The 24,916-nt window shown below is 51.4% G+C and overlaps 1 protein-coding gene across 39 annotated transcripts in view; it reads left to right on the top strand.

Moving 5' to 3' along the window:
* The window catches only part of SVIL (supervillin), a 241,154-nt gene extending 224,404 nt beyond the window's left edge, over positions 1 to 16,750 (top strand). For all 39 annotated transcript variants that reach the window (XM_067030573.1, XM_067030584.1, XM_067030582.1 and 36 more), the window contains 9 exons: positions 2,386 to 2,537; positions 4,768 to 4,873; positions 5,456 to 5,663; positions 7,064 to 7,197; positions 10,081 to 10,236; positions 11,780 to 11,923; positions 13,199 to 13,323; positions 15,501 to 15,656; positions 15,755 to 16,750. In XM_067030573.1, the coding sequence (XP_066886674.1) occupies positions 2,386 to 2,537; positions 4,768 to 4,873; positions 5,456 to 5,663; positions 7,064 to 7,197; positions 10,081 to 10,236; positions 11,780 to 11,923; positions 13,199 to 13,323; positions 15,501 to 15,656; positions 15,755 to 15,841 (1,268 nt within the window). In that variant the 3' untranslated portion in view covers positions 15,842 to 16,750. The remainder of the gene's footprint in view (positions 1 to 2,385; positions 2,538 to 4,767; positions 4,874 to 5,455; positions 5,664 to 7,063; positions 7,198 to 10,080; positions 10,237 to 11,779; positions 11,924 to 13,198; positions 13,324 to 15,500; positions 15,657 to 15,754) is intronic.
* Positions 16,751 to 24,916: the final 8,166 nt, after the last annotated feature.

Genomic DNA, 24,916 nt, shown 5'->3' with positions numbered 1-24,916 from the left:
CGCAAGGACGGTGGTCCAGCAGCTGTTGCTGGTACAGCTTAGCCTTTAATTTGCTAAAATTAAAACTAGAGAAATGAGTTCAAAAGTGAGTGGCACACAGGATTAAATTTGGGGTATGCTGAGGAAAACCGCAAGGAAGGTTCACGAACACTTTTGTGGGATATTTTTAAGGAAATACCCTATTTTAGGTATATACACACCAGCCCATTTTTGAATGTTAGGATGGAAAACATTGGTTATTCAAGTGTGAACGTATATTTACACGAAGTGCTACCCAATTCCAAGACATGTGTCAGCTGCTGTGATCCGTGATCTGTTTCATGCGTATCTCTCCCCAGTAGTCCAGTGGACGTGACTAAGTTTCACTACTTTGAAGGGTGTGGGATTGCTAATCAAAGGGAAACGTTTGTTCCTCCCTAAATTAGCGGAAATTTCAATGGAGTGGCTTCCAGATTAACAGTGGACATGTACCATCTATTCCTGGATGGTCCCTATTTGCCCGCTTCAAACCACACAAACTTGACCGTTTCAGCTTCACAGGAGAAGGCAGGAAGGGCTGAGCTTGGTCAGAGTCCTTTAAGAATTCTCATGATCGTTTATGAAAGTTGTTCTAGAGGACTTTGATAAAGCCCCCCCCCAAAAAATCATATAAGTATGGCCCCTGACCTCTTAAGAACTTGAAGACAATGAGCTTTCTTCTTACCTTTGAACCTCAAGACAGTGGTGACTTTGTCAGTGGGACTGGAGCTGAGGAGGACTGAGGTCGTATAGAACCAGGGGATCCGGTTCTTCTTCTTTTTTAAAAATTAATTATTTATTTTATTTATTTTTGGCTGCGTTAGATCTTCGTTGCTGTGCGTGGGCTTTCTTTAGTTGCGGTGAGCAGGGGCTGCTCTTTGTTGCGGTGCGCGGGCTTCTCATTGCAGTGGCTTCTCTTGTTGCGGAGCACGGGCTCTAGGCGCGTGGGCTCAGTAGTTGTGGCTCGCAGGCTCTAGGGCATAGGCTCAGTAGTTGTGGCACGTGGGCTCAGTAGTTGTGGTTCACGGGCTCTACAGTTCAGGCTCAGCAGTTGTGGCATGTGGGCTCAGTAGTTGTGGTGCATGGGCTCAGTAGTTGTGGCTTGTGGGCTCTAGAGCGCAGGCTCTGTAGTTGTGGCTCGTGGGCTTAGTTGCTCCGTGGCATGTGGGATCTTCCCGGACCAGGGCTCGAACCCGTGTCCCCTGCATTGGCAGGCGGATTCTTAACCACTGCGCCACCAGGGAAGCCCCAGTTATTATTTTTGATTGGTAACACGCATGGGTACCATAAACACCTGCATCCTCCCAGGGCTGACCCCACCCGGGGCCACCCGGGCATCTGAGTCGAGAACTTAGTCTCCGGACGCCACTCGGCCTAGAAGGCTCTGCCCCACGTGGTGCCTGTCACTCGGGCCTCTGCTCGTGCACCTCCTTGGAAAGGTCTTCCCCCACCAGGCACTCGCAGCAGCTCTCCCCACCCCACGTCACATCCCGTCTTTTCCTCACAGCACTTCCCAGTCTCCGAAGGTGCTTTGCTCAGCGCCATAGCCCCAGTATCCCGAAGAGTCCCTGGCACATAGCAGGTGCTCAGTAAATACCTGCTGAATGAAGAAATGAGAGAAATCTGGAGAGAGATCTCTTCCTCAAGGTTGCAGTTTGGGGTCTGAAACGACCGCTTGCCAGAAGTTTCCGTGACTCTGCCCTTCAGTGGCGTCTGTGCTCTGTGTGCGGCTGACATCTATCCAACGCCCGCGAGGTCCCAGACAGTGAGGATAAGCAGCCCTTAATCCTGGCTGCAGCCCTGGTGGCCGATATCATTTAAATCCCAGATTACTTTGTGAAAGCCATAGGTCAGCAATTTCTCTCTCCCCTTTCTGACACAACTTGGAGACTTCAAAGCGGTTTTTTTTTTTTACCAGAATAGTCTTAGCAGACTACATTTTTTCCTTCGTGCTTAAAGCTGGCCCAGCAGTCGTTTGCAGTGTCTTTTCTCCCCCAGCTGATCTTCTGCCAGAGGATGGCGTAATGTGGAAAATGCGTTTGTGTCTTCGGGAGCCCTGGGCCCTGCTCTGGCGTCCCCACTTTTCTCTGTCACACGCTTGGATGGTCCGCCACCTTCCCCAGGATGACAGGTGTTTGTCTTAGGGTATCGGGAGGGCCCTGCAGATGACTTTTCTCCAGTTCGGACTCTCTCCTCCAAAGCCACGATTGACGTCCCCTCCAGCTGTGAATGATTTCTCCCGGCGCTGCGCCCGGAGCTGCTCCTTTGCTCTCTGTCCTCCCGGGGCCTGGAGGCCTGAGCGGGCACCGGCCCCGCCTGGGGTCGTATCTGCTGCTCAGCCCGTGCTCTGCTCTTCTGTGTCCGCAGTGGGAAGTCGGCAGAAGGCGGAGCACCCGGTCAGGGCGGCCGGCAAGGAGAAGTGCGTCTACTTCTTCTGGCAAGGCCGGCAGTCGACTGTGAGTGAGAAGGGCACGTCGGCTCTGATGACGGTGCAGCTGGACGAGGAGAGGGGGGCCCAGGTAAGCCCTGGAGGCAGATGCGCCAGCAGCGAGGGAGCGGGCCTTTCCGGGAGCCGGAGGGTGTGTGGCCTGGCCCCCTAAACACAAAGACGGTATCGTCCGAAGCCCCTTTAGTCGTGGTCTGGCTTCTCCAGACGTCAGGCTCTGCCTCATCTTTCATCTCCCCACCTCCTCACCAGGAAGGCAGACCTCTCGTAATACGACCTTAAAGTACACCTGCAAATAGTAAAGCCCCAAAACAAGTGCAGAGAGCCCACGGGTGTTTTTTTTTTTTTAAGTTTCCACTTGACCGATCATCAAGGAATTAAACCAAAGAGATGCCATTTTCCACTGCTCAAATGGCAGAGAGTTTTAAAAGAATAGATCCAGGGCTGGCAAGGACTCAGCAGGATGGGTTCCCATGCCTGCTTCCCCTGGGAGGTGTAAACTGAAGTACCCATCCTGAAAGCAGCCATGGCTTCGGAACCTTAAGATGCTCACACTCTTTGATCAGTGCCTCCACTTGCGCAGATCCACCCTGAGGTGATATGTCAGCGGCTGAGGCAGACCCTGAATCTGTCCGTCACCCACGTTCCTCACCAGCACCCTAGTGACTTTTCCTTGTTCTCCATCACACTCGGACTCCCGTCTGAGGGTCTCGCGGGCGTCAGCCCTGCGTCCCCGCCAACCTCCCTCTTCTTGCACCTGGTCAGGCCACTCCCACCTCCTCGCGGTTCCTAGCCACACCTCTTTCCGCCCCCGCCCCCAGGGCCTTTGCACTGACTGATTCCCCAGCCTGGAACACTCCCCCTGAAACCTTACATGATTCGGGTTTCTGTTTGAATGTCGCCTCCATGTTTTATCCACATCCCTCCCCATTTTCCTATCCTTCTCTGTCCCTTTGCTCTGCTTTATTTTTCCACAGCACCTACCCCTACGTAAAGCAACACTCATTTTGTTTACTTGTTCGTTCTTTGTCTTCCCCGTAAGCATGGAAGAGACCGTGTCTGTCCTGGTCTTACCCACCGTTATGACCCCAGGGCCTGCATGGTGCCTGGCAGGTACCACTACCCAAAGCCAAGGTTTTGAAAGCATTTCTTTTTAATGTTTTGTTCCTTCCTTTATTACCAGTAATTAAGAGTTAACTCTGGGGTTCTGGGGACCATAACAGCCTGGGCAGATCCCTTTACTGTCTTGGATGAATAGTTAAGAACAGCATCAGGAAAGAGAGCAGAGGAATTTCCTCCAGAAATAGATCCACACTCACTCAGCCTTCCAGGTTCCTAAGAACCAATCCTCTTCCCTAAAAAGTGTTTAATGCAGACGTTCTACTATGGACCACAGCTTCCAAATAGCTTCCAGGGACAAACAGTTGTTAATTTATTCCTCAGAGTGGATCATTTCAACTGTTGTTGTTTGTTTCCTCTTTTCTCATAAAGGCTGTGAACCGAATATGTTTTATCAGGCCTTCAAAATCATCCTTAGAGTTTTGAGTCTTAATCTAATTGGAGCATTTAATTTTTTTATCAATCCAACGGATGGAAACATCACTGCAGAAATAGAAAACGCCGCCACAGAATGGCTCTTAATGACACTGATCGGTTAACTCGTGGTGAGAAACGTGTCCCACCTTTCAACGCTCCCCGACTGCCGGGCTCAGTACACACTTCCTCGATTAAGGGGAGCGATCTTGGCAAAGTGAGAGTCCGCTGACTCAGCCCTACCTACGTATGTTCCCGTTACTCTGCTGCCTCTCACGCTGATGCGTAACCGTTGTGCTGACAGAGGCGCCGCTGAGTGACGGGCCCCGTGAGTGGACCAGAGCCTGCAAGGGACACAGTTCTTTTCCCCGGAATCACTAAGTCAGTGATGAGTCATTCTCACTGCTGAGAGGTTTTCTTTATTAAAAACGTGTTTAAATTAATCACGTTATAATCCATACCGTGGAACAACAGTACCATGAAAATATCAAAATTCATGTTGAGAATCTTATGTGATGACAGAAAAACGTCAGGTGAAGTGGGGATAAAGCAACATAAACAGCAGTCCTATTTGGGAAAAATGTATACCTGAAAAATACTTCGTATTATAGGACAGCTGTACGCCGGAACTGTAATAGTGTTCTCTGTTATCAGTGGCTTTTATTTGTACTTCTCAGTATTTTTCAGATTTTGGACAACAGGCATGTGTTATTTTTATGACTCTGCAAAACCAGGACACGTGACTCACTGTAATGTGTTTAAATCGGAAGGTCCAGGTCCTGCAGGGCAAGGAGCCCCCCTGTTTTCTGCAGTGTTTCCAGGGAGGGATGGTGGTCCACTCCGGGAGACGGGAGGAGGAAGAAGAAAACGCACAAAGTGAGTCACTTTTGCTGTTGGAATTCGACTCTGTTCTTGCTCTCCGGGAAGGTATTCTCATAGGCGTGGGGCTTTAGAGTAACTCTCCTTTCGCGTAGCTGCGGCCTGACCAGCAAAGGCCTCCCGATGTCTGCCTTATAAATCAGCTTTCTGGGTGCCTCCCCTCCCCCTTCCTTCCATGGAGTTGCCTTCAGAAAGCAGCTTTGTGTAAAGGAGGCCGCAAGGTGACTTGACCTTAAACTGGATCCTGGAGGGGGAGAAGAAAAATCAGTGATCTTCTCTTCTAAATTATGAGATTTTTGTTGACCAGCATCCCCCCCCAAAAAAAGAAATCATAGTTTTAGAGGCTCTTAAAAAAAAAGCGCCTGTTATGACTCACCTGGGTCTTTATAAATAAATTATGTCACACTGGTTTTTCTGCATGGAGCTCTCTGGGCGGCCTGCTTCTAATTCACTCCCAACAAGCCTGTTTTTCTGGGCTCAGGAAGGCTGCAGCCTGGCCCCGCCCCCACCTGCCCCCCAGAGGCAGAAAGGAGGCGGGCGCGGGCTGCCCCGCGACTGTGCCACTGGTGCCCCCTGCAGGCGAGTGGAGGCTGTACTGTGTGCGCGGAGAAGTGCCCGTGGAAGGGAACTTGCTGGAGGTGGCCTGTCACTGCAGCAGCCTGAGGTCCAGGACGTCCATGGTGGTCCTCAACGTCCGCAAAGCCCTCATCTACCTGTGGCACGGATGCAAAGCCCAGGCCCACACGAAGGAGGTCGGAAGGACTGCGGCCAATAAGATCAAGGAACAGTGAGTGCTGTGTGTGTGAGCACCTGTCCCGAGGGCGTCCCGGGTGCAGGCTAAGGATCCCAAGGTCCCCGTGGAGGCCCCGTGTGCCCACAGTGACCCAGCGTGGGACCTTGAGCCCCACGTGGTCAGAGGCCCTGAAGGTCCAAGTTCACGTGACACGTGTCCAGCCCAAACCTCCCCCGTGAGGGCTTCCCCGCTTCCCGAGGACTCGCCCGCCTCCGTAAAAGGTACAGGACCCCCAGCAGCTTCTTTGAAGGTGTGATTTGGCTTCTGAGTTGTCAACCTGGAGTCCTTGGGAGCAAATTTCAAATACCGTTTAGGGGAGCGGAGTTGGCTGTATCAGAGCAGTGGAGGGTCAAAGGGCATTTAGCCGAAGAGAGTGGGGAGACCACCCACTGTGTCAGACTGAGCAACGCCCCCTCCTTCGGGGACACGTGTGCTTCCCAGCGTCCGAGGCAGCTGCCCGAGTGCTGGGGCCCCTTCCTTTCCCAGGCAGGCAGCCACAGGTGCCCACGACCCAGAGACAGCACGCCGTGACGGCGCTAGGTGAGGACCCGCCCCGGGGAGGGGAAGGCAGGGAGAGCCCAGAAGAAGCTGTGCTGCCCGCCCCCTGCCCAGGTGCCTCTGTGCGTCCCGGGCAGCCCACGAGCCCAGCGCCCCCCCCCCCCCCCGGCCGTGCACTGGGGATGTGCCCAGTGGTTCCTCGAGCGGAGACCCGGGAGGGCCTCGGTGACACCCGCACGGTGGGTGCCATCTGGTAAAATTCATTCTCTGGGCACAAACGCGGCGCGGCCAGGGTCTGCTTCCCCCTGACAGCGCGCACGTGACCCAGCGCACGTGGAGAGCGGGCGGGGAGGGACCTTTCAGTCGGTGGACAGCTGTGCGGCGAGATGCCTCCTGTCCAGACGTCACTGCGAGGGCCAGGAAGCTAGACCAGGAAGCTAGATGATAGACGGGGTTCAGCCAGGCCTCGCACGGCACTGAGGCCCATCAGACTCGGCCCTGAACCCCTGAGAAAAAACAAAATGAATAACTTATCCCCTCGTTGAACATACGCTTACTGAGCCGTCGCGTGAAGTCGCGCACAGATCGGGGGACCAGGGCCGCGCGGGGGGCCACACCCAACCCTGGGAGAGGGACGGCGAGCACGGGCGTGACATAGAGAAACATGGTTTTCTTCTCTGCAACGCGACGTCCCCCGCTAGGGGCGAGGCCAAGCCCTCCCTGCCGCGCGCACTCGGCCGCCACGGAGCGCGTCGCCAGTCGTTCGGTACCAGGCTTGTGCCCGTTAGAGAGCAGGCGCGCGAGCTGCTGAACCGATCTGTCCATCTCGTAGGGAATAATGTTGTGCTGCCCTCCCCTCTGGGCCTGATCAAAGCGCTCGGACTCTCTCTGTGCAGATGTCCCCTGGAGGCCGGGCTGCACAGCAGCAGCAAAGTGACAATTCACGAGTGTGACGAAGGATCGGAGCCCCTGGGGTTCTGGGACGCTCTGGGGAGGAGAGACCGGAAGGCCTACGACTGCATGCTCCAAGGTAACCCCCGGCCCCGGCGCGTTTACGCACCCGCGCCCCGCACAACACACCAGAAGCTACCCCCGGGCCGGCTCCTCGGGGGCCAGCAGCACGACGAGGAGGCTGATGACGTGTGCGACCGCTCACGACGCACGGAAAAGCGGTGTGGGTCAGACTAGGGGTACAGGCGGCAGAGGTGGAGGGTTAAACGGAGAGAGTTCTTCCTCCGGGAGAAGATCACACGGGGCTCCGTGGAAGACAGCACTTACCTTGGGAGGTGTGGGTACGGCTTGCGGGGGGAGAAGCGAAGGAGCGGGGAGCACGGTGTGAAGCTCTGGAACGAGACGCTTCCGGGGCAGCCGGCAGCCAGGGTGCAGGGAAAGAGGGGGGTTTAAAGGAGAGAGTGGGTCGGTCTCGTCTTTAAATACACAAAATACAGATCGGCGTACGCGCAGAATCACGTAAGAAAAAAGCTAACACTTACTAAGCCGTTACGGCGAGCCAGGCCCTGTCTGAACACCCGCTGGACGTTCACTCACCCAGCGCTCGCAGCGCACCGAGCTGCCCTGGTCACCGATGGGGAGACCGAGGCCCGGGCTGGGCAACAGCGGCAGGTCCTCAGGACCCTGCACACCGCACGCCGCTCGGCTTCTGCAAAAGCTCTCACGTAGGGGTCTTTCAAGTACAGCTGACCCTCGAACCGCATGGGGGTTAAGGGCCAACCACACACACACACACACACACGTCAGAAATCCACATGGAACTTGTAACTCCCACCAAACTTCTCTACTCATAGCCCACTGCTGACCGAGAACATGAAGAGTTATCACACGGTTTGTAGGTTATATGTATTAAATACTGTAATTCTTACCGTAAAGTACACTGGAGAAAAGATGTTAGCTATTAAGACAATCTATAAGGAAGAGAAATGACATTTACTGAATTGTATTGATCGATACCGTAAATTTACATCACCTGTTTACAAAATGAGTCATTTGTCAGTACCTACATCAATATTCTCTTAGATGATACAAAACACTATAGATGTTATATGTATTACTAACACTAGACATCAAAAATGAAAAGATATACATACGTTCCCATATCTCTTCCCTCTATGTATATGTATAACTGATTCACTTTGTTATACAGCAGAAACTAATGCACCACTGTAAAGCAATTACACTCCAATAAAGATGTTTAAAAAAGAAGAAGAAAGCTTCCAAACAGACTCAGGAAAAAAAAAAAATGAAAAGATAACGTGAAAAAGAAACTCATATGTACAGGTATAACAAAGCAGCAGCAACATGATTACTTCACGATCGGCTAGTGTCGTTGATACAATTGCTTCACAGTAGCCCAGCCTATACACTAATGAACAGCTATAAAATCTGTATGGCATACGTGTTATTACAGTCCTACTCATAATAAAGTACTGGAAACATTGTTAACATTTTTATAAAAATCACTTACCCGTGATGATAGGCTGATACACAGCTTCCCCAATTATAAGAGAGAGAGGCATACTGTACAGTAATGTAATTCTTTGAAAGCAAAGCTATAAAACAGTAAGAAAACTAACACATTTTATTTCCAATATCACTCACCTCATGCCTATGTAAGGACAGGCTAGTATCTACATATATTTGATGCATTCATGACATACCTAAATTTTCTTACTTTTTTCAGTATTTCTAGGCTATTTGGTTTGTCTGCAGGTTTTTTTCAGTGTCACAAATCTCCAAAAAAATTTTCCAATATATTTGTTGAAAAATCTCCATGTATTAAGTGGACCTATGCAGTTCAAACCTGTGTTGTTCAAGGGTTAACTGTACTGCATATTGATGATGGGAAATGTTTGAAAGTACAAAGAAATTAAGAAAGAAAATAAGATCCTTATAATCCCGTCTTTCAAAGATGTGAACCAGAATTAACATTTCTTTATGCAATAAATACTTATTTTTTAAAATAAAATTTGGACAGCATTCTTTATACACACAGTTTTGCAACCTGCTTTTCCCCCTTAATTTATGATGAACAATTTCCCAAATCCTATTTTAACATTTAGACTTTTAATGGCTTGCAGGGCATTTCATGAGTATATCTGCCACTCTCTACTTAGCCTGTGTCCTACGGTTGGAGAGCTGAGTTCTTTCCAGTTTTTCTCTAACAGTAATAAAGTTGCCAGTAATTTTCAAAAGAATTATCTGCTTTCATTTCTAGTGAAGGTAAATTCCTAGACACGGATCTCCTTTGTTGAAGTTAGTATAAAAGCCTTACAGTTACGCATCAGCAAGTGTCCCCAGAACACTGGCATCAAATTCCACCCTCACCAGCAATTTACAGACGTGTACATTTCACAGCAAAATCATACACCCAGTTTATTACTTTTCCTGTTTGCCAACGTTGATGGTACAAATTACTATCTAAACACTGTTATAACTTAATGTTTTAAATTAGAAGTACTGTTAACTGCTTTCTATATGTATTTTTTAGCCATTTGTACTTCCGTTTAGGTGAATATTTTATTTGTGCCTTCAGCACATTTTTTAGATATTTATTGTTTCATTATTATATTCCTTTATAGACTACTAAGGATATTAACAGGTTTCCATATTTCCCATTTTGTCACTTGCCTTTTAGTTTGGTTGGGGGTGCTTTTTGTACAATGTCATTTTTCATTTTTATGTTGTTAATGCATAAACCTCTTCTTGAATTATACTTCTTTTGTAATTATGATTTAAAAGGCCTTCCCCACCTCCAAGTTCAGAAAAATCTTACCTCTTTTTACACTTTACAATGCTTTGATCATTTCATGTCTAACAAACATTAATTATCCAATCCACCTGGAATCTACTTTGGTGCATATTTTGTCTTTAGCTTTTGTTCTCTTTTCTTTCAAAGATCCTGGAAATTTTAACTTCACACCCCGCCTGTTCATCCTCAGCAGCTCCTCTGGCGATTTCTCAGCCACGGAGTTCATGTATCCCGCCCGAGACCCCTCTGTGGTCAATTCTATGCCCTTCCTGCAGGAAGACCTGTACAGCGCCCCGCAGCCAGGTATGGCCCACAGAAGGGGGTAGTCGTGCTGAGCCAGCAGAGGGCATGCCTTCCAAAAAGGCTTTTTACTTTTGCATCTAGTAAGCAGTTTTTAATTTGCCAAGTACACTTTTTTTAATATTATCTCATTTAATCTTTATATTATCTCATTTAATCCTCACACCTCCCCCCCAAAGAAGCTGACATCAATCACATATTATAGTGTAAAAAACTGACCCTCAGTTACCCAACTCACCCCAATTCGTCAGTTAAGAATAGGTTGAGTGCAGCTGTGTCAGGCATGAGTCTCTGCTGTTCGCTCAGCCTTCCCTCCATCTTTGCTGCTTCATGGTCTCCAGTGGCTGCCCCTGCTCCAGCCATCACGTTTCTGTTCAAAACAGAAGGAAGAGTAGGGGAAAGGGCAATAATGATGGCCATGTCTCTCTCTCTTACCAGATAAAGCAAAAGCTTTCCCAGAAGCCCCCAGCAGACTTCCGTTTACATCCCCCTGGCCAGAGCTCTGTCCCATGGCCACCCCCCAGCTGCAAGGGAACCTTGCAAGAGTCCAAGGAGCAGGGGGTTGGGAGTATCTGTGGAGTGAGCCAAAGAGCAGCGTCTGCCATGCTGCAGAGCAGGGCTAAGGCCCGTGTCTTCTGATTCCAAGGTCAGGGCTTTACGCACTTGACTGTCCCCTCAAGGCGGAAGCTGTGCGCTCTTGTCGTGGGAGAGTCAGTCACCAGAGACCAGGCGGCAGAGACAGCCGAGGCCGAGGTCGGCTGCCCCGGCTGGCCTCGCGGCATCTCTGCTCTCATATTACAAGAGCCTGGAGCAGCACCAGGAACCTCCCGGACCCTGGCAGCCCCGGTCGCCACCTTGAACCCTCGACGGGGCGCGCGGTCACAGGGTCCCACTGGGGAGCTGTCAGCCAGGGTCTTAAAAGGGGCCGCCACCCGCCTCTCCGCCCTGAGGCCCCGCTGGGCTCGTCAGGCACGCGGTCAGCACAGAGTTCTGAGGCGCAGGACTCGGGCGAGCTGGGCTGGCGGGCCTCAGAGCCCTTGACCGCGTACCAGAGTCAGGCTGACGGTACGCTCAAGAGAAAAGGGAGCAACTCCTGACTTCCAAAGCCCCTTCCTCCCTGAAAGAACCACGGGCTTAGATCGCCTGCAGAGCAGTCCTCCGTGGGCGTGACCACTGACGACCCGAGGGCAAAGCGTGACGTGCCCCCCAATGTTCAGTACGCATTTGGGGGACCAGCGGTGCTGACGACGCTTGGGGGTCACATGTGTCACCTGTCCCACTCTTCTCGACCCGCCAGGACCCAGAGGGCGGCTGCGGGAGGGGCAAAGGGGGAAGGAAGGGGGGGAGAGGGAGGAAAGAGCCCACCTCAACAACGCCATCTCTCTGCCTTGAGGCGTCTCCCGATTCCCGGCTCAGAGGGCACCCTCCCTGCGGCCCCGAGTTTACTGCCAAGGGGGTCCTCGCGCTGACCAAGGCGGCAGCGAGGGACGCGTCGGTTCGGTGTGGGCCGGGGCCCCTGACTGCCCGCTCCGCTCCGCCCTCACAGCACTTTTCCTCGTTGACAACCACCACGAGGTGTACCTCTGGCAGGGCTGGTGGCCCGCGGAGAACAAGGTCGCCGGCTCCGCCCGCATCCGCTGGGCCTCGGACCGGAAGAGCGCCATGGAGACGGTGCTGCAGTACTGCCGAGGTGAGGCCGCGGCGGAGGGCGGAGGGGAGCCTCCATCCGACACCCGCCGCTCTCTGCAGACTTGCTGAGCCCCAGACCACGCCGCAGCGCGCACGCGCCGGCAGACAGCCCCGAAACCGGCCGCTTTCCCTTGCACTGTTCTGAGGCTTATCACTTTTGAGATGAGTACATTCTCAGCTGCCAGCATGAATGAGATTTCATTTTCCTCTCTTCTCGAGATTGAAGTAGAGTAGTATATGTTACAGGTGTACAACACAGCGATTCACAATTTTTAAAGGTTACGCTCCATTTATACTATTATAAAATATCGGTCTGTACTCCCCGTGTTGTACAATATACCCCGATAGCAGATTTTATACCTAATAGTTTGTACCTTTTAACTCCTCCCCCTATACGGCCCCTCCCCCCTTCAACAAACTAGTGAATATCATTTTTCTCTTTTATATTACGAGGCCGAATAACTTGTCACCCTCGAGGTTAACGGCCGAGTTGTGGGATGCCTGGCCCGGTTAAAACGCTTCTGCACTCAGGATTAATCACGCTGTGGGACACCAGGCCCCATCCACGCACCGTCCACACGCAGTGTCCCCCCCGTCAGAGGGTAGAGAGCACCCCCAAAGGGGCTGGAAGGCCAATGGCAGCCTTTCTGTCACCTGTTATTCTGTTTAGTGTTTCACCTAAAAAGAAAGATCTGTAGCCAATTCACGGCTTTTCTACTATACCGTCCACCGGAAGCGTCTGGCCTTTCATATAAAACCAAGATGCCAGTGATTAATTTCGTACCTGACGTTTTCAGATTTCATTGATAAGTATTACTGAATATGTACAGCTGATTCCCTCTTGGAAAGCTCTTTCGTAAAAAATAAGAAACTTCCCACCAAATGTTTAAGCTAAGGTAGCTTCTCAAATGCTGTCATGCGCTGGTTAATTCACACCGAACTCAAGGCTGGGTTAGGGAAGCGGAGGAACACGTCACAGGCGAGTCCAGGAGGAGGGAAAGGTCCCACCCGGGCGCCACAGAGAGAGGCTGCCTTTCTCCCATCCGGGGGCCCAGAAGCTCTGCTGGGCCAGGTCGATCGGCGCACAGTCACGTGCAGGAAATGAACATTTTTGGTAAACGTCATGGCGGGGAGGGGTTACAGACTCATAACTTCCATTTTAACCCCGAAGTCAAGAGCTGCAAACAAGGAAAAAAATTACAGGGGAAATGAGAGAAAGCCAGGGCCGTGGGGGCCACGCTGGGTCTGTGATACCCGCCTTCTGTGTGACCCGCAGGAAAGAACCTCAAGAAGCCGCCCCCCAAGTCGTACCTCATCCATGCTGGCCTGGAGCCCCTGACCTTCACCAACATGTTTCCCAGCTGGGAGCACAGAGAAGACATTGCAGAGATCACGGAAATGGTGAGCACGCCCCTTCCCCGTCGAGGGGCCCCTGCCTTTCGGACTGTGGGGGGACTTCACCTGGGGAGAGGCAGCCAAACGCCTTTTCAGTGGGGACACGTTTCCTTGCTCACAACATGTTAACCAGTCTACGTAGAATCGGCTCAGGAAGAGGAAAAGCCTAAGGAGAAGTCAGTGGAAATAGTTTGGTAATTTTCTACATGTGGCTTACGTTCAAACACTTAAAAGCAAAGGCGGATTTCATTAATTTGGAGACGACGCATAAACAAAAGCAGCCGTCTCTTCCTCCCGTCAGCTAAAGATCCGCTGCTTCTCCAAGTCCATATAAGGCACCGCAGAAGGGCCCCGGGTCTCAGACCCTAACCTTGGGTCAGAGGAGACACGAAATAAGCCCAGGGGAAGTCACTGCTCGGCCAAGTCAGGGCGTGGAGGTGTCGCGAGCCCGTCCTGAGGGGTACGGCTCGTTATGAGCCAGAACGTTAGCCTTGCCGGCTGCGCCGCAAAGAGGACGCTTCTGCCGCTGCGTAGACTTTCTCAGCGCATGAGTTTTGAACGCTGCTCTCGCAGTAGCAACCTCAAGGGCGTTTTGGGTGTTGGGGGAGACAGGTGTGTTCCGTTCAGATTTTCTCGCTGGGTAGGAGGAGGGCCGCCTCCCCGGCAAAGATGACGTGGACGGGTATTTGATAGGAGGTCTGGGTAAGTTTAAACAAACGGCAAAAGTGCGCTGCTGCTGGGCCACGGAGAGGGCCTGCTGCATCTCTGCTGGTGACCCTAAGCTCGCTCCCTGGAGCCCGGTGGACGCGATCTTCGCAGGGGGGGCTCAGGCCGCCTGGGAGCCGACAGGTGTGGCAAGGTGGTCCTATATCCACGAGGAACGTGCGACCCGGGGCACCTCAGAGCTCTAGGGCGCACACGCCCCGTTGCTGCGGTCCACGTTCAAGTACATCAATCACTGCCATTGTCCCGTGTGCCCTGCAGACCCCCGGGGGCTGGCCGGGGGGCTCTGGGGAGTCCTGTACGGCCTGCGCGCCATCGGCCAGCCCGCCGTCAGGCAAGTCGCGATGAGAATTCACCAAGAGCCACTCTGTGCCGGGCGCGGCCGCAAACCCCGCACTTAGCTTCGCCTTTAATGTTCACGACAGTCCACTGAGACCCAGCTGCTCCTCAGCCCCGTTTCACGGGCGAACCAGCCGAGGCGCGGACACTCGGAGAAGCCCGCCCCGATCTCGGACGCGTTCCCTCCACCACTTGCCGCCGACCCCAGTCTGTGCACTGCCGGGTTCACAGCACGCCCCGCGCACACACACCTCCACGCACAGGAGGAGCTCACAGCACGCCCCGCGCACACACCTCCACGCAGAGGAGGAGTTCACGGCACGCCCCGCGCACACACACCTCCACGCAGAGGAGGAGCTCACAGCACGCCCCACACACACACCTCCACGCAGAGGAGGGGTTCACGGCACACCCCGCGCACACACACCTCCACGCAGAGGAGGAGCTCTCAACACGCCCCGCGCACACACCTCCACGCAGAGGAGGAGCTCACGGCACGCCCCGCGCACACACCTCCACGCAGAGGAGGAGCTCACAACACGCCCCGCGCACACACACCTCCACGCGGAGGAGGAGCTCACGGCACGCCCCGCGCACACACGTCCACGCAGAGGAGGCAGCCCGCTGGGGGCCTCAGGTCTAACAGAGGAAGATCAGTCACCCCGCATAACCTGTCGGATGAGATGCACACAGTGGTTTAAGAACAAAAAAGACCTCAGTTCAGCCCCAGCATATTCTAGATGCATCTTCTTACCTCCTTTTTCTACTGAGGATTAAGGGATGGGGTCTGAGGGGTGGAGGGGGCGATTCCTTTCAAGGTTTAACTGTTTTTAAATATTTGTAAACAAATTCCATTATTTGCACGCTTCCAGCGTTTCAACTTCACATTTAAATAATCACCTTCTGGATAATTCACTCGTGTGACAGTCCCTAAACTTCTTTCCTGATGTATCTGAAATGCCGTGCAGGGCAAGACGGCATCTCAGAGCCTCATCTCCCCGAGGGGGTCTCCAGGCTGCAGTGCAGATGGGCCGGGGGGCGGGTATATTTTCAGGCACATGATGAAACGTGTCAGATGTGGGACACGGAGGTCCCCCTCTCTGCCCCCTCCTCTTCTCCAGGACACGGAAGTTTCAAATCAGATCACCCTGGTGGAGGATGTCTTAGCCAAGCTGTGTAAAACCATTTATCCACTGGCCGACCTCCTAGCCAGGCCCCTGCCTGAGGGAGTTGACCCTCTGAAGCTGGAGATTTATCTCACCGACGAGGATTTCGAGGTGAGCGCTTCTTCAGGTGGGACAGCATTTGAGCACAGCACGCGTGGTGGCTTGTCGGAGGGTCCTCTCACGCAGGGCGTTTCTTTCCCTCCTTCCAGTTTGCACTAGACATGACCCGAGGCGAATACAACGCCCTGCCCGCCTGGAAGCAGGTGAACCTGAAGAAAGCAAAAGGTCTGTTCTGAGTCGTGAGATGCGGGAGGAGCCTCTGCTGTCACTTTCAATACTGCTGGGCCAGGAGGATGGATGTGGTGGTTTTTTGGAAGCGGGGTATGGCTAGTCCTTTAAAAAATACTTTTTCATCCGCGTTTTCGAAACCTGAAGCGACCGGCTCTCCTGCTTGTTTGGGAGTTGTGTATTTTGTAAATGTTCCAGAAAACTCTCTGGAAACACACCTTCCACGGTTCAGCAGATGATGTTCATAAGGCATCCGTATCCCTTCGTGCACTTACGCAGTGGGTCCTCAGCAAAGGCCACGGCGCTGCCCTCCTGCTCCTGCTAAGCGTTGCCTATTATTATTATTTTTTGAAGCAGTTCCCTTTATAAAGTGTTATTTTGATAGTTTGTGGATTCTAAATATATATATATATATTTATATAAACACCGTATAAATCAAATATGTATTTAACAAAGCAATATGTATTCATTCACTTTTAATGTTTTTTCTTTGGTGTCAGAATGATATTAAAAGGTAGTTGCTTCTGTTGAATTAGTTCTGCCACCAATGTGTACCTTCGCCCACGTTCAGAGGCGCCTCCTTCAGCGTTAAGTCTGACTCGTTCTGAGTGCTGCTTCTGGTGCTAAGATGAACAAAGAATTTATACATCCAGGCACAGGCTCGTAAGAATCTGTGCAAATCCACCTTTCTACCTTAATACCGCCCCCAAATGTATAGTGCCTTGTTTTATGTACAGTTTATATACAGAAAAGTTTGCTCTGCATTTTTTGACGATGGTTTGGAACATTATCTACAATTTTACTCTGAAATGGTAGAAATTTTAAAAAGAATCCCAATTTCTAATACCTGTTGTAAAAATTAAATGTGTCATGTGGCGATGGAAGACTCCAAAATAAAAGCTTCAGAATAAACACGACTATGAGTTGATTGGTTCACACTGAGTTCCTTTCTGAAAAATATTTTTTTGTAAATGTTAACCTAGTACCAATATTCCACGATTCAATATTAACTGCTGTAACTTTAAATTTAGCTCAGGGCGAGATGCAACACAGGGCTGCAAGACTCAATAGGTACTCGGCCCATAAAATGAGTTAAGTCCTAGGTTGGAGAACATATTTTTGCAAGTCATCCGCCAACAGAAGCTCTCTACCCTCAACTATAGCTGCGTCTCAAATTCAAGAGCTCAGTGCCTTTTTGAAAACACTGCATACATAAGGCATTTAGAAAGCGTTAAAAACTACTCGCCAGCTCTTATGTTCTTAAACTCCTAGGTCCCAGGGGGAGAAATTTGAAGAAGAAACTAACACGACATTGTAAAGCAGCTACACCCCAATAAAAAGAAAAAGAATGTGTGTAACTGACTCACTGAGCCGCGCACCTGAAGCGAACACAACGCTGTAAAGCAGCTGCACCCCAACAGTCAGTCAGTCAAACCCCAAACCCCTGGTTCCGAACAAAGGCCACAGAGCCCACTGTGCGTTGCCACCACCCGCCTTGGTCTTGGTTCGCACGTCGATCACAGAGTTTCCCTGCACTCGGTCGCCGACTCCTGAGCGCCCGCCCCCCACGCCCCAGGGCCGCGCGGGGTCAGGGGTCTCCACCCGCTGCGGCCCTCCCACCTGATGACCGTGTGACACCCGGGCAGGGGCGGAACTCTCCCGCCTCGATCTCCTCCTTTTTAAGGAAAAGAAGTCAGTCCTGTAACTGCCCAGCCCCCAGGGCTGATTCTCGGCGACGAGCTGTATCCCCGCTGCTGTATCAGCGTTACCGTCACGGCAGTGGCCTCAGGAAAGCAAGAGAGTTGGAGTTAAGGAACGCAGTCACGCGCCTAGAAATGACAGGTTCAACCCAAGCAAGTAGAACCTTCCAAAGGAAAAATGTAGAAGGAAAAGTAGAGAGAGGGGTCCAGCCCGTGCGGCCCGTGGGCAGCGGGCAGGGGGGCGCACAGAGCCAGGAGGACCGCCGGCGAGCGTCGGGGGGAGGCAGGGCTGCCCACGTCGTGACGGCCCGAGGACACCACCGGGAGGGACCCTTGCGCTGCGCGGAAAGTAACCGGGGCTGTGACGAGAGCCCCCGGAGGACAGCCCGCTGTGGGTGCGACGGGCGACACGGAGTCGCCGGCGGCACCCGTTCCCCCGCGCTGTCCCACGCGCTCTCAGCCCGCGGGCATCCACGGCGCCGAGCACCGCCCCCAGCGCCGCGCTTCGCCTGCCCCCCGCCTCTTCGCTAAACAGGGCACCCTGTCTTGCGTTTCATAATCACTTTTTGCCTCTTTTCTCGAGCTCTTTCCCGACTCTCTCTCTGGCCTGCAGAACTAGATCCTCTCGTATGTGGTTCTGTGATCCTTTTCGCTGCGTAGCAGGACGGGACCTGTGCATCCCGGGAGAGGACCCCCCCCCGAACACACGACACGCCAGGTGTCAGCAACCCAAGCAGCTGGGCTGCGCCCCTTCTCCGGTGCCGCTCCAAGGCAGACCACCTGGGGAGTTTTTATTAAAGACACTTGGTGTTTTCTTCACTTGCTGCTTTTGAACTCAAGGACTTTTAAAGAGGGGAACGGACATCTGGGTGGAGACAAGATGTCACATGTGTCCCGAGGCTCTGGAGGAACCGCAAGAATACAAGCAGGTTCCAAAGCACAGGAACCATTGCCCCAATATGTCCTCGGGCCGTGCCCGGGTCAGGGTCAGGGTTAAAGACTGCTCAGGAGCCCGCTTCATTCTCTCCTTATTTTAAAACTTCAGCCCCACCTGGGGCACAGCTCCCATTCTGGTAAAAGGAGATGCATTCCAGAAACAGCTTGAGAATCCGTATTGGCCCTTCACTTTTGTTTTTCTTGCCTTCTGATTATAAAAGTAACACTGTCTACACAGAGACTTGTAGTACACAAATGTTCAAGGCAGCATCATTCGTAATAACCCAAACTTGTAAACAGCCCACCTGTCCATCAACTGAGAAATAGATAAACAAACAAAACGCGGTACATGCACACAATGAAATACTATCCAACAGGAAAGGGAACAAAGGGAACAAACTCCAGACTGCCACGTGCGTGGACCTCAGAAACATCATCGTTCAAGGACTGGGAGGTTGGGGTCAGCAGAGGCAAACTATTATATACAGGAGGGATAAACAACGAGGTCCTACTGTAGAGCACAGGGGACTCTATTCAGTATCCTGTGATAAACCATCATGGGAAAGAAAATGAAAAAATATATGTATAACTGAATCACTTTGCTGTACAGCATAAATTAACAAAACAAAAAGACAACTCACAGAATACGAGAAAATATTTGCAAATGAGGCAACCAACAAGGGATTAATCTCCAAGATACACAGGTAGCTCATAGAGCTCTATGTCAAAAAAATAAAAAACCAAGTCAAAAAGTGAGCAGGAGATCTAAATAGCCATTTCTCCAAAGAAGACATACAGATGGCCAAAAAGCACATGAAAAGATGCTCAACATCACTGATTATTAGAGAAATGCAAATCAAAACTACACTGAAGTATCACCTCAGACCGGTCAGAATGGCCATCATCAAAAAGTCTACAAACAAATGCTGGAGAGCGTGTGGAGACAAGGGAACCCTCTTGCACTGTCGGTGGGAATGTCAACTGATACAGCCACTATGGAGAACAGTACGGAGGTTCCTTAGGAAACTAAAAATAGGGGCTACCATATGATCTCACAATCTCACTCCTGGGCAGATATCTGGAGAAAACCATCATTCGAAAAGACACCTGCACCCCCTACGTTCACAGCAGCACTATTCACAACAGCCAAGACACGGAAGCAACCTAGATGTCCATCCAGAGAGGAATGAATAAAGAAGGTGTAGTACATATACACAATGGACTACTACTCAGCCATTAAAAAAAAACAAAATAATGCCATTTGCAGCAACCTGGATGGACCTAGAGATGATCATACTAAATGAAGTAAGTCAGAGAAAGACAAATATCATGATATCACTCATATGTGGAATCTAATTTTTTTTAATGATACAAATGAACTTATTTACAAAACAGAAACAGACTTAGAGATATCGAAAACAAACTTAGGGTTACCAAAGGGAAAAATGGGGGGAAGGGATAAATCAGGAGCTTGGGATTAACATACACACACCACTATTATATATAGGATAGATAATCAACAAGGACCTGCTGCATAGCACAGGGAACTCTACTCTGTATTCTGTGATAACCTATATGGGAAAAGAATCTGAAAACGAATGAATATATGTATATATGTATAAGCGAATCACCTTGCTGTACACCTGAAACTAACACAACATTGTAAATCAACTCGACTCCAGTAACATTTAAATAAATAAACGGGGGGGGGGGGAAGAAACGTCATTCAATGAAAGAAGACGGACACAAAAGGCCACATATTGTTCAATTCCATTTATAGGAAATTTCCTGAAAAGGCAAACCCACTCAGACAGATCAGTGGCGGCTCGAGATGGAGACGGGGGTGAAGGGGACTGGGGATGCGCACCAGGGAACTTTTCTGGGGGGCGGGGGGCGGACGGAAACGGTCTAGAGCCGGATTCGGTCACGGCGGCGCAGCTCTGCAAAAGCACTAGAACGTACGGAGCTGTGCGCTCGCGTGGGTGTATTTTACAGCACAGCACATCACGCCACGAGGTGCTGCTTCAAAGAAACGGTAACACCGATCTACGTGGAAAATGTCAGCATTGTAAGCATCTATAATCTAGGGATGGAAAACCATAGCTATTCTTGCTGTTACAGAAATAACCATTCATGACACTGGTCAAGACAGTAAGGCGGGAGCTTCCCCGGCGGTCCGGTGGTTAGGACTCAGCGCTTCCACTGCGGGAGGCCCGGGTTCAATCTCTGGTTGGCGAACTAAGATCCCACAGGCTGTGAGCTCTGCCCCCCCTCCAGCCCCCCCCAAAAAGACAGTATGGTCGACGTTACTGAGGACAGTCACGATAGGTGCAGGGGCCACTGCTGAAGGGGAGAGAGACCGGGCTCAACTCCAGCTACGGAAGGAAGAGTGGGGGGTTCCAGTGAAGCGGCGGCGGCGGGGTGCGGGCCTCCGTGGACGGAGAACCGCTAAGAGGAAGCATCAGGGTAAGGGGGGGGGGTCCGGCCATGTCAGCCGAAGAGGACTCTCGCTGAGTGCAGGCCAGAGTGACCAGACAACCTGGGGGATGGTGGAGACACCCGATCAGATAATGAGGGTGATCGGACATCAAGGGTGAGGCTCTTGTACGTGTGGGCGTGTCTTGGAGGCCACGCCCGAGGACAGGCTCGGAGCAGCCCGACTCAGGCCAAAGACAGCGTCTTCGCCACCACTTCCCATATACAAGTACTGCAGCGGTTTGATCTGCGGTCTTGTAGATTCTTCTTTACATCAACTAACACAGAGACGTATGCTCATGTTTGGGGTTTTTTCTAAGGGAAAAATTGCATTTGTTCTTCGGCATGTTAATCTCCCACCAGCAGTAGGGCTCAGACGCAGGTCTCTGGATGTTGATCTGGGTGTGTGTGAGGTTCTGCGGTCACGTGGGGCACAGCGTGAAGGCCCAGGTCGGCATTCGATGCTCCTCACAGAGGCTGGGCGGCGTCCGGCCAGGGCCCGGAGGGACCATGTGGGGGTTGGCTTTCAAAGGCCTCTCTGATCTGAGATCCAGACCCAGAGTCAGGGCCAGAAGCCTCAATACAGGCCTCTGTGCAAAGCAGACCAGCAGTGCAGTGAGAGACTAGTCAGGGTCGGGGGGACAATGCCAAGTCAATGTCAAGGTCACGATTCAAATGTGGACAATGGAATGTCAAGTTGAAAATTGCAATAATGGGAAACTGACTATATTGGTACAGTATCTGACCCAATGAAGAGGCCCGACTTGACTTCCTCCTTTACTCCTAAAGAGTCAACGCAGTGGGGGGCGGGCAAGGAGGAGGAGCAGTAGGACGTGGCGGTCGCCCCTCCCCCCCCAGAGACGGCATCAGAGACGCCCCTGCACGCGGAACGAGTCTCTCGGAGCAGCGACCGAACGCCGGCAGGAGGCCGCAGACCGCGGAAAGGGCAAGAAACTGCCCACGTACCCGGGGAGGAGAAAGAGAGAGGAAGAAAGGAATCGGGACGGGACCTGTGCCCGGGGGAGGAAGCTATGGAAGAGGGACGGGGAGACCAGCCAGGACACAGGGGGGCTTCAGAGCCTCAGCGGAGAGCACGGCCGCCGGTCAGCGCAGCCAGAGCAGAGGGAGAAGCGCACAGACAGTCAGTGCTGCCACGCTACACCCCCCGGCCTGAGGCGCGAGGCCGCCGGTGCAGGTGGGGGCTGGGGGCTGGGACTCGGGCTTCGGAGGTCAGACCCAGAGAGAGGACTTGGGTCCCCTCTGCAGAAGCAGCCCGGGCACGCTGGCCCCTGGTGCAACCGCAACTGAGGGTGTAGGCAGGGGAAGCGTGGGCCAGGCGCGATTGTTTGGGGGGTGCGCGAAGGGAGGGGTGGGACCTGGACTGTAGCCCTTTTCCCTGTGCACACACTCGCAGAGGGCAGGACGCCGCCTGCACGGGCTCCAGGAGCGGTCGAGAGCTGCCTCCACTCCCATCGCACGCTCCGGGGGCAGGCCTGGGCCTCCACAGCCACCAAGAACCCCAGGACTGGGCACCAGCCACCGTGTCTGCACACCCCCTACCGAGGGGATAACGCTCAGCACGCGCTGAGGAAGTAGGCGATGGGCATCAATACTGAAAACAGCCTTCACGCCAAATGTATTAAACCCACACAAGCTACACAGGGTCGCTCCCGAATATAAACAGCCCCCCAAGACCCCAGTAGATAACCGCTTCTCCTAAACTCACAGAGTAAGAGAAATATGAGGAAAATGAAGAAGCAGGGGAACCACTACACCAGTGAAAAGACCAAGAGAATTCCCCAGAAATAACAAACAATGAAACAGACCTCTGCAGTTTCATGAACACCAATTTCAAAAAGGAGATAATGAAAATACTGAAGGAATTAAGAAAGGCTATCGACAGAAATGCAGAGTACTGTAAAAAAGGAACTAGAAGATATAACGAGTAAACAAAAAAATTAGAAAACTCATTTGAAGAGATGAAAGCTGAGCTAAAGGCAATGAACAGCAGAATTAACAATGCAGAAGAAAGAATAAGTGACCTGGAAGATAGAATAATGGAAATCACCCAATCAGGATAGCAGACAGAAAGCCAACTTAAAAAAAAAAAAAAAACGAAAGCAATGAGACCTATGGGATAATATAAAGTGTGCCAATCTACATGTAATAGGGATTCCAAAAGGGGAAGAAAGAGAAAAAAGGGGATAGAAAATGTATTTGAAGAAATTATGGCAGAAAATTTCCCAAACCTAAAGAAGAAAACAGACATCCAGGTACAGGAAGCACAGAGGGTCCCAAACAAAACAAACTGAAACAGACCTACACCAAGATATATTATAATAACAATGGCAAAAGTTAAAGATAAAGAGAGGATTCTAAAGGCAGTAAGAGAAAAACAAAGAGTCAATTACAAGGTAACCCCCCCACCCCCCACCCCCGTAAGGCTATCAGCTGATTTCTCTACAGAAACGTTGCAGGCCAGAAGGGAGTGGCTAGGTACATTCAAAGTCCTGAAAGGGAAAAAATCCGCAACTTAGGATACTCTACCCAGCAAGATTATCATTTAGAATAGGAGGAGAGTTAAAGAGTTTCTCAGACAAGCAAAAATTAAAAGAATACAGCAATACTAAACCTGTTCTAAAGGAAATATTGAAAGGTCTTTTCTAAATAGAAAACAAGTAAGAATCTATACGAAAGAGAAAATCACAATTGGAAAGCAAATCACTTAAATGAGCCAGTACACAGATTAAAAAGACAAAAATCAAATCAAAAACTTTCTGTGAAAGTGATGATAAGCCCAACGAACAGCAAAAGGCTGAACACGAAGGTGTAAGAGGATGTCAGCATCGCAAAGTGAGGGGAGAGGAGTACGAAAATGTACATTTTTTTTTTTCCCTAGAATGTGTTTGAGGCTATATGACTGCCAGTCTAAGGCAAGTAGATATTAGGAAAGGATTAACATACTTGAAAAACAGGGTAACCACAAATTAAAAACACAAAATAGATTCACAAAACCAAAAAGAAAAGAACATAAGTATAATTTTAAAAAACCATCAAACCACAATAGGAAAAACAAAAAGAAAAAGAGACAAGGAAGAAATATAAAATCAGTGGGAAAACAAGGTTTAAAATGGCAATAAATATATATCTATCAATAATTACCTTAAATGTCAAAGGACTAAATGCTCCAATCAAAAGACACAGAGGAGATGGCTTAAAGATGGCGGAAGAGTAAGACGCGGAGATCTCCTTCTTCCTCACAGAGACATCAGAAATACATCTACACGTGGAACTTCTCCTATAGAACACCCACCGAACGCTGGCAGAAGACCTCAGACCTCCAAAAAGGCAAGAAACTCCCCACATATCTGGGTAGGGCAAAAGAAAAAAGAATAAACAGGGACAAAAGAATAGGGACGGGACCTGCACCAGAGGGAGGGAGCCGAGAAGGAGGAAAGACTCCCACACACTAGAGGCCCCTTCGCGGGTGGAGACTGCGGGTGCCGGAGGGGGAAGCTCCGGAGCCGCGGAGGACAGCTCAGCCACAGGGGTGCGGAGGGCAAAGCGGAGAGATTCCCGCAGAGGATCGGTGCCGACCGGCGCTCACCAGCCCGAGAGGCTTGTCTGCTCGCCCGCCGGGGAGGGCGGGGCCGGGAGCTGAGGCTCGGGCTTCAGTCGGATCCCGGGGAAAGGGCTGGAGTTGGCGGCGCGAACACAGCCAGAAGGGGTTAGTGCGCCACGGCTGGCCGGGAGGGAGTTCGGGAGAAGTGTGGAGCTGCCGAAGAGGCAAGAGACCTTTTCCTCCCTCTTTGCTGCCTGGGCGCGAGGAGAGGGGATTAAGTGCGCCGCTTAAAGGAGCCCTAGAACCGGGCGCGGAGCTGCCGAAGGGACAAGAGACTTTTTCTTGCCTCTTTGCTTCCTCGGGTGTGAGGTGAGGGGATTAAGAGCACCGTGTAGAGGAACTCCAGAAAC

This window comes from Kogia breviceps, chromosome 3, assembly GCF_026419965.1.
Source record: "Kogia breviceps isolate mKogBre1 chromosome 3, mKogBre1 haplotype 1, whole genome shotgun sequence".
Taxonomy (NCBI): Eukaryota; Metazoa; Chordata; class Mammalia; order Artiodactyla; family Physeteridae; genus Kogia; species Kogia breviceps.
This window is presented reverse-complemented; position numbering and strand designations above follow the sequence as displayed.